This window comes from Chaetura pelagica, unplaced genomic scaffold, assembly GCF_000747805.2.
Source record: "Chaetura pelagica isolate M959 unplaced genomic scaffold, ChaPel_1.0 scaffold3, whole genome shotgun sequence".
NCBI classification, from domain to species: domain Eukaryota; kingdom Metazoa; phylum Chordata; class Aves; order Apodiformes; family Apodidae; genus Chaetura; species Chaetura pelagica.
Window position 1 is genome coordinate 11837199 of NW_009952974.1, and position 10271 is coordinate 11847469.

The following is a 10271-nucleotide window of genomic DNA, read 5'->3' on the forward strand; positions in this document are numbered from 1 at the left end:
ATGACTGAGGCAGGGAAGGATTTGAGTGTAACAGCAGATTACAAGATTCTGAGCTGTGTATGCAAGACAGTCACAACACAGAAAAATGCAACTCAGGATGCAGTAGGAAAGTTGTTTCTGTGCGGGATAAGGAAGCAGCGGTATCCTCAGATAGGGTCATCACAACATCTTTGGAATGATGCAGAGAAATCCAAGTCCTTGTGTGCAACACATATAGACTCAGACTTCTACGTATGCACCGGTAACTTACTAGGATAACCATAAATAACTTTTCTAGTGGAACTCAGCTTATTCTGCCTAACAGAAAACAAAACAAAAAAACCAACCAACAGTATTTAGAAGGGATCCTAGCTCTCTATGTAGGAACTACTGCAGAAACATAAGCCAGGAGAAGATACATGATAAAGTTGGTGTGGGAATAGAATCACATATCCATGAAGATGTTTAGACCACACTGTGGCCTTTCCAGAATACTGCAAGCAAAAGCCTTAGGTTTTAACAGCAAACTTTATCAAAACTACTGCATGTTTTCATCCTTGTAAAAATAGGGGACTTAGTGTGATGAGTTAGAATATTCCCATCCAGTTACAAAGTTCCTGAGCTCAGTTTATTGAAATGAATTATGGGTTATCTAGCAGCAAATACATTATCAATGAAAATTACAATGCTAATTAATTTTTTAAAATAAAATGAAAAAAATATTTTTTCAGTAGATGCTGTTAAAACAGAGTATCACTGTAGATACTGCATTTTCCTAGAAAACATACATAATTTGTCTCAATTTAGTACTCTTTGTAGAGGTTAATTAGCTCATAGTGATTACTTCAAACATGCACTGCTTACTGCTACACAGCCAAGTGAAAACTGTTGCCTAAAGAAAAAAAATAGCCCCACATTTCATTAGTTTATCTAGCCTTTCTCTGTCAAAGTACACACAAAGAAAAACTGAGATACTTTAAACAAGGTTATATATGCTAACATTCTTGCATGGATGCATTATACAGAAAATACAGAAAAAAGGTCACAATTTTGAAAGGACAAAAGATATGGCAAATACAAAATTATGGTATTAATTTGTGCCACTTTAGCAACAAAAATCAAAGATGTGAGAATGGTTCTTCTGATGCAAAGCCAATTTCATCCAAAGGATGATCCTGAGGAATAAGGGTTTAGTATCAGAGAACAGAATATCCTTTAAAATAACTGTAAGACTATAATTTCAAAATACACCTCACATACAAGCATAAACCTGACATACAAATTAATTCCTAACCAGGAAGCTTTATAACTGACAGAATCAAGTGATGATCCCTGTAGAATGCATTTGTAGAAGCCTGAAACTGAAAGAAGCTGTCTCCAGAGGTCTCACTTTAACAGTGCCTACAGCAAAAGGAGATAGACACATTCAATTTCCTTTCCATATATTCAATTTGCAATGTCTAGGAGCAGGGATATCCCCTGTGATCCTCCATTATCCATTAGGGAGGAGATAACAGGAACTGGATTAAACAGAATGATGGAGCTTCCCACCCAATCACTACTCAAGTATCATTCAGTGAACCTGCTGCATTACAAAGTCCGTAACAATATCAAACCACTCACCTTTCATTTTATCTGTAACATTTTTTTAAATTTCTTTTTCTCTTATATCTTCTGTACCATTACTCTACAAAGGCATGCAAAGTAAGTTGTGTGTTTACAGTGCTTCTCTCTCTTTCCTTTTTTCCTACAACTTTTTGCTCTTTTCCCACACAAAATAGCTTTTAGACATTATGTATAGCTCTGCTGTGACTCTCCATTATGGGAAATATTAAGCCTTCCTTCAGAACTTTTCTTAAGAAGAATACATTTCCAAATTTAAATAATGACATGCTGATAAGCAGAGTAACCAAAAACAAGCAACTAAAATGAAGAATTCTGGATTACTACTGTGAAATTTTGAAGGTTTGAAGGTAGAAGAACATCTTTGATTTTAAAACTGCAATATCTACTAACAGGAATTTACTTATGTAATTAGGAATATGTAAGTACATTATTCAGAAAGGTTACATATCCTAATTTCAAAAGTAGTGCCTGCAGTCTGCTAACACAGGAATGCTTACATGACATAGCATCAGTAAAATCCCTTTGTCTTAACCAAGGCAGTTTAGGCCAAACTTTAACTCAGAACTCACCACATTAGTTTCTCCAAACATGCATTTATAACAGTGCAGAAGAAACACTTCACAAGTGAAAAGTCATCAGTTTTAAGGACTACCTTCTGGAGTTCCACTAAAGCCAACCTGTCTTGTACCAGGAGAAAGCAACAGTCCTCTGGAACAGTTAAGTATCAAGTTACCATAAAGAAAAAGTAAAAATACTTTTTTTTTATACATATGCCTACAGACAGCCAGTTCTGAAATGTGCTTCTTTCTAAAGTGCCAAACCTAAAACGAAACTAAATTAAAAAATACTAACAAATAAAGTTATCAAAAACACTTCGCATATTTCATTGAAGGGCAAGCAAGGCTAAGAGAATATCATAGCAAATGAAGGAATGCAGTGTTGTAACAGAACCCAAAGCTTCTCAGTGACTTGCTGTGTGACTTTGGGCTGTCATTTAGTTTGTCTGTCTGTACGAAACAGGACTATTGATACTTCCTTAGACTTCATAAAATACCAGTAAGTCCTTGGAAAGAGGTAATGTATTCTGGAATTCAGCTGAAGATTACAATAATTGTTGATGAAACAGGATAAACTCTCTGCACAGATGACACAGTTAATAGACTGCGTTTTGATATATTACAACTCACTACAAAAGGAAGAATGTGAATGTAAAAATAAATAAATAATCCAATTATTATAACAAATTTTTCAGATGAAGTACAGATTGGACATTAATATAGATTACAACATTTAGGAAAATAAGTTGCTGATGAGTATCAACAGGTATTCAGACAAAATTTTTGTACCACAGAATATATGGTAATAATTCCCATCCTCACCGCTTCCATATAGAAGCAGATAAATCACACTTAACCCATATTTGGTCACCTCACTTCAAACTTTACCCAGATTTTAATTAATAAACAACAAAAAAAAAAAGCCCAAACCAAAAATCCCCTATATTCACTGGTAAAGCAACAAAATAGTGATGCCTCAATGTAAAGTCCAGTTGCAGCAGTAAAACAAGTTATTGATTTCTTAATGTAAGAAAGATCCTTTTATAGAACATTATCTTAAGAAATGTGCACTGTAAAAGATAAGCAACAGCTTTCAGAGAAACAAGGTACTCAAAATGTTGGTTGACTAGTCATCTGATAGACTACTGTTTCATTTTCAACTCAATGCAACAAACTGCAGCCTTGCTTTGCAAGCAGAGAGGTTATGTGGATTTATCAAATGTATTACCAAGATACTGCAGTTTTATAAAATAAAACTCATGTAACATTACATCAAACAGAAGATCCTACATTTGGTGTTTAGTGTTAAATGTATATAGAATATATGGTTTTATTTGGAAAGCACAGATAGTGTGCAAGCTGCTCAGCATACCGTGCAAGCTAATACAATAATCTAGCAGCAAAAAACAGGAAAATAAAAACATTTAAGTGATGTCAAAGGTAAGATTTAGACTTACAAATCCAAGAAAGTCAACAGGCTTTCAAATTTAAAATAAGTCACATCTATATATTTACAAATGTATATTATTTCAACAGCAGCTTTCTCCTCTAAAAATACCCACTCTCTTCTGCATTCTTGACTTCTCTGACCCATCCTAACCTTACCACTTCAATGTCTATGCTTCTGACTACGGTCCAAGGCCAAAGCTAGACACCTTAAACAAGCAAGAGAAAAGGCTCACTGGAAGATGAGTGGTTTAGAGAGTACTACCTCAGTGGAAAGAACATTTTATAAATTAGTTTCAGAGAACTGTCTAAAAGCAAGTAGTATTGAATGTAAGCAGAGTTGGAAAAGTTTTATGCAGTTTTACCTTATCTTGATTACCTTGTTCCTTCATAGAGCCAATAGTGTCCCTCTTTTCTAATAGCCAACGCTTAAAAAAAACTCCTCAATGGCTTGATTTGAATTGCACACTACAGAAATAATAAAGCTTTTCCATACTTCCATGTTTAATTACAGGTACTGAAGACTCAACATAGTATCTAATCACAGGCTGTTTTTACAGGAAATAACTTTTCCAAGGCAATCATACTACATTAAACTTATCTGCAGTTCAAATTCCTCAGTATTTCTAGCAATTATTAAAACTCCATTTAAAAAAATCTTAATTTAAAAATGCATTGAACTATTCACTGTTTAGCACTAGTTTATTATACTTGAGAAAAAAACTATAATCTAAGATGGAAATGCAATAAAATCAATAATGTATTTTAGAAGATAAAATTACTAAACTCATTCACTCATGCATTTACCAATGCACTACAAGCTTCTAATGGAAAACAAAATTCTCACCCATCCTTTGTTTGATCTGCCACTCCAGCCAACAGCTGCACTGTTTTAGGATTGTAACGTGGATCTGTATAAAGCCCTAGGTATTTCTGCACAAAATCTTCTGGGGTCATGTAATGCTCTCCATCTTTCTCGACACTGGCATACTAGAGTGAAAACAGAAATAAAAAACACACAACCAAAAATGAATCAGTTTAGATGGTAATTATCAGTGACTACCAAACAAGCATCTTTACTGAATATCACTTAAAATAGTGCACAACTGTCTGCACATAACTGCTCTGAAACTAGAATGCTTGATTAAACTAAGAGTGATACTATACTAGTTGCATACCACAACAAACACATTATCCCTGTAGAATAGACGTGTTCACATAATGACCAATATCTTCTACTATAAAGGCAATAAGGTATTTTCAGACACTGTCAGGCAACTGCAGAAATTTGTAAAAATCTCAGCCATGGCATAGCTTTCCATTTGTTACTACACTGTGAAAGCATAGCACACATACATAAAATTTCTTACAATTTCTTTTAGCATGTATCTTCTAAGTAATTGTTCTTGATCATTCTAACAGTTAGCTTGGAAAATAAGTGGGTTTTTTTCTCTTTTTTATGAGAGATAAATTTTCAGATACATTTTATCCTGAAACTAATGGTTTGGGCAACTTTCATTTAAGTAAAAATTGAAAGAGAGACAAACAGGATTTGGGTCTATAGAAATGTTTTAGTTTAATTTTATTAAAAATAAACGTTGACATTAAAATCACTGACAAATTTTAGAATTATAAAATGTAAATATTAAGAAAACAAACTAAAAATAAAATAATCAAGTACATCTTTACTACTTGTACACCAAGAAAACTGCCAAATGTCTGTATCAGCATAGTTACTGATTACTTTTCTGGTTCTTCTCTATAGTACAACTTTAAATTAAAAGTGATATTTTTAGAAAAAAGTAAATTTCAAGCCCTCAACTTTCCAGTTACGCTGGGTAACACCAATTTCAAACTAAGAGCATGAGAAAGCAGGAGTAGAAAGTATCACAAGTGGTTAATAAAACAAAAATATATTATGAAAGTTCACACCCCTCAAATCTTGTTTCAAGATGTCAGTATAGTTTCAGGAAAAATTTCTTGTAGTTTATGATATGACAGTAATCTTAGAAAGAAAACCTAAATTTTCAGATTGCAAAGTTAAATTGTGTTTGCATCCTGGAGCACAGGAAAGTACCTCACAAAAGATATCTAGTTCCCTAACCTACAGTGACCCCATCCTCTTTGATGACTGAGTTCATTTCTCACAAAACATGCAAGCAAGCTTTTTTGTTTAAAAAACACCTCTTCTTTTCACTCTCTACTGTACAGTCTATGTATACATAATTATTTAGATACAAAGCTTCACACATACATAGACCTGTGATTGTTCTGAGAAAGTGAAGTTACAAAACTATACCATCATATAACTAGAATTTTGATTTGCAACAGAAGTGCTGATTTTTAATTACTTTGTAAAACTGTAATTCACCCCTCTAGGTTCTAGTAATTAATATAAGACTATATAAGTGTTCTCTGCAGAGAAAGAAATGGCAAGACCCCCAAGACCTACAGAGCAATGTCTATGCTAGTGAATTTAAACCTCAGTTAATTACTTTCTCTGTAATTTGTAACTTTTTCTGTGTTTACTGCAGTATCTTGATTCACTTGACACAGCTTTATGTGAAAGAGTAAAAAAACAGGCGCTTACTTAGCCAGGGGCCCACAGGAACTAGAATATTAACAGTAAGACCTATATACAATACCTACTAAGGTGTAACACTCCATTACAGTAAGGGGGATCATTTGCATGTTGCGTGCTTGTTTCAGCCGTATGCAGCCCAACAATTCAGTCAGGACAGTATTTCAGTATAAAGGAGCTTGCATCAGCTTCACTGCCTGCTTAGGCATCAGCAGTACCTCTTCAACAATACCAGCCACTCACATCTCGTCATCACCTCTCCCTCTTCCACTGTGTAGCTGTGATGACAGCTGCTTGCAAGACTGCACTGTAAACCAGATTACTGAACTAATCCAGAATTCAAATAGATTATTTCCACAAAAATGGGAACACAAAGCAGGAGACAGGAATCCTTTAATTTAGCACTCTTGCTGACATGACAATATAATGGAACCGTGGCTTCACTGAATCAACTCAGGAGGTTCACTTCTCAGGGGAATATAGAAGTGACCAAAAAATGCATTATGAGGCACAATTCTGCTGCAAGACATGAATAGAAAGAAAGTTTTATGTATGAAGGGCCATTAAGCATGCAGAGTACCTAGTGTATCTTCAGAAATAATGGAATTCAACTGTATGACAGTAGAGGGTGCATCAAAGAGTCAAAAACTAAATATCATCATCTCTTCAAACACCAATTTATCTGATTTTATTACATATAGCTAATTGCTTTACAGTAAAAACTGTGGGGAGAAGTTTAGTTAAAAAAAATTTCACAGGATCACAGAAATTTTTGAGTTGGAAGGGACCTTCAAGATCATCAAGTTCCAACTCCCCTACATGGGCAAGAACACCTTCCACTAGATCAGGCTGCTCAGGGCCCCATCCAACCTGCCCTTGAACACCTCCAGGGATGGAGCCCCCACAACATCACTGGGCAGTCTGTTCCAGTGTCTCACCACCCTTACATTTTGAGACAAAAATAATTAACTGACAGATACATTTTGCTCCATATGAGAAGGTCACGGTATTTTGAAAGAGTTTGGCAGTGAGCCAATAAATTAAGGCCTGACAAAGTAGCTAGGCTATTCCCTTTCAGCATTTATTTACATTTATCCTCAAAGTACCTTTTCACCACACAACTTAAGAAACTTTTAGCACAAAATAGGCAACTGTAAATTATACCTTAATTTGCATATAAAACATAACACATGAATTCAATGTGTCTTTTCCTCCATCTTGAATTATATTAGTTTTATAACACAAAATTCTTAATATACATTTATAGACTCTCTCAGATAAGCACTTGATGAATCTGCATGATACTTTTTTTTTTTAACATCATGACATAACATGAACACACAAAACCCCTACCCTGCACAATACAGTGCTAAGTATCACCACACTATCAGAAACAATGCTTCCTTTGAAAAACTGGTTAGTCTTCAAGTAAAAGGGAGTTTCTATCCAAATTATTTAATCTGGGCATAGGAGAAATAAATTCCAAAACAAAAAGAGACCCATAGGTACTCTTAACATACATTTTTTAAATTAAGCTAAGCTATGAGCAAGAGATTTCTGGCATTTTTAAGAGGGAGGAAAAAGTTTCCTGTATTAAAATTGCTTTTATTTCTTCCTCCACCTTGCTGGACCAGGTTCCACTTGCATTCAGCAGGCAGGAGACAATTCAAATATATTCCCTGAGAGCTGACTGTGTCATGTCTAGGAAAAAAGGATGAACTCTCACTAAGAAACAGATTAACTGTTGTTCTAGCACAACTCTTTATCCTTCAGTGAATTTCTGTTTTATTTTCTTTGATTGTTGCTGAACTTAGTACTTGGCAAACACCTGAGAGATAACTTATTTGATGGTGTACAAACATGAAACGCCAATGCCTGCATTTCATGGTTACAGGATTAAACAGCAATAAAAGCACATATTTTAAATACAAGTCAAACTAAAGATTTTTAACAGTTTAAAATAATAAAAGAAAATAGACAGCAAGGTTCAGAAATTCTAAGAGGTATGTATCAAACATCCATTAAGACACAACTTAAACCAGATAGACAGCAGACAAGTATCACATAAGAGGATATACATGGACAGAAGGAAATTTAAGTACTCTGCATGAATAACGTGGATGACGAAGAGGCCTACAGTTCACATCTTCCCTTGTGCCCATTTCCAAGGGAAGCCAAATTTAGGAAGGAATGCACGCCCTTTAGCTGAAGCTCACAGAACAGGCCAGCACCCTCAGCAAAGAGCACAGCAAATCTGACCCCTGATGTGTGCAACACCGACTGTATTTCATAACACTGTCTTCAACTTAGTCTTGGGAAGAGTGGGCTCTCTTTTGATATTAAGTTTGCCACTAAGTTTGCTTGCTATCTATCAAACAAAAAGCACAGTTTCAAACTCAATCATAATCAAATATATTCCAAAAGAAACACAAACTCCTTCCATATGCCAGAGGTGTCTGTGTTGTCCTTTTTTTACTGCACATTTCAGATTCCCAGGGAGGAGACAGAAGAGCTTTTGTATTTTTCATTCCTCAGAGCACAGAACAATCTACAGCTTAATTTGCATGTTTCTTTGAAGATTGTAAGATAGACACGCAAGACCAAAAAGCTGTTTTAAAACCAGACTACCTGCTTTTTAGGGCAATAAAACATGTCTTGTCAGAGAGAAATTTCAAGATACAGGTGTACAAAGTTGACTCTTGACTTTTCCCTGCATGACCAAAGTCAAGGACTTAAAACTATTTATTTATTTCCAGAAGAACTTCTTCTGACTGCAAAAGTACATTGCAAAAAGCTGGAAAAGAGCTAGAACCACAAGTTTCTCTATTGTATTGACACATTTTTATTTTTTTTTAAATATTTTCATGTTGCTTATTTTATGAACATAATCTGCTTTATTCATTATCTGCAAAACCAAAATGTCAACAACAAATGCACCTGTAAAGGAGAATTTTTTTACTAGAAAATAAATGCTGGGCTTTCAGAGTTTGATTTCAGAGTTCTGTGTTTTAGTTCTCCAGCAATGTTATTAGTGTAACCCCACACACAAAAGTAAAATCTGCCTAAATTATGGTTGGGATATAACTTTGCTCAGTCAAGACATAAAAAACCTGTCTACTTACCATCTGTGTAAACTGTTGGATAATATGATAGGACTAAAAGGTACATGGTAAAGATTAAATAACAGATTTTATCATTTGCAGTATCAGCTCTAATACTTAATTTTATATTATCCTTTTTGACAGAGGAAAGCTTCTTTAATATATTGTGTAATACTCAGCATAAAGGGAAAAAAGGCTATTTAAGTGATTTGGGAAATAGCAGCAGCCCAATTACAGACCTAAAACATAGCTTTTCTTGTTCCATCCCTCTGATTCAAACCTTATTACCAAAGTTTTAGGATTAACTGGATTTTCCCTTCAGATTGTGCTTCACTGTAATTAAGGGGAGTGAATAAAGCTTTAAGCTGTTATTTACGTATGTTATTTCTAAGGCCCTTCAAGGGATAATATTATGAAATACATCAATATTAAGAAATTAATTTTAAGTTCTAAAACAACTGCCAGTCGTCCCTCCATTTGTAAGAGGCACACATATAAACTCCAAGGACAAAACACACAGCCACAGAGGCTTGAAAATCATACCTTAACAACAGCAGTACGTGGCTATGGCTATAATTATTCATAGGAAATAAGAAAATACTTCAGAAAATTACTTAAGATTGTAATCTGGAAATGGTTAATCACGATTTCAGTCACGAGCAGTTTCTCCTCGCTGTGGAAGGGTGGCCCCTTCCACACACTCCGCCCACAAAGCAAACTTCTCGGTGTCCCACAAGCACAGAACACCCACGATGCCGGGGCACAGTGACGACAGGGTAAAAAAGAATTAGAAAAAAAAAAGTCTGTCAATCAAACGACATCAGACAGATATTTTTACCTGCAAAAAAATATTTCGCAGGTCGGCAGGATCCGCTCTTTTAGTTGATTGCACCTGCAAAGACAAGCACGTTAATGCCCCCCCGCCGGGCTCCCGGCAGGGCGCAGACCAGACCCGCCGCGCGTGCTGATAAGGGCAGCAAT

General features: G+C 35.2%; 1 protein-coding gene across 1 annotated transcript in view; it reads right to left on the reverse strand.

Annotated features, from left to right (window-relative positions):
• The window catches only part of SLC25A12 (solute carrier family 25 (aspartate/glutamate carrier), member 12), a 48189-nt gene extending 38001 nt beyond the window's left edge, over positions 1–10188 (reverse strand). The window contains exons 1-2 of the mRNA XM_009996147.1: positions 10129–10188; positions 4456–4598 (exon numbers count right to left, since the gene is read on the reverse strand). Coding sequence (XP_009994449.1) covers positions 4456–4565 — 110 coding nt within the window. The 5' untranslated portion in view covers positions 4566–4598; positions 10129–10188. The remainder of the gene's footprint in view (positions 1–4455; positions 4599–10128) is intronic.
• Positions 10189–10271: the final 83 nt, after the last annotated feature.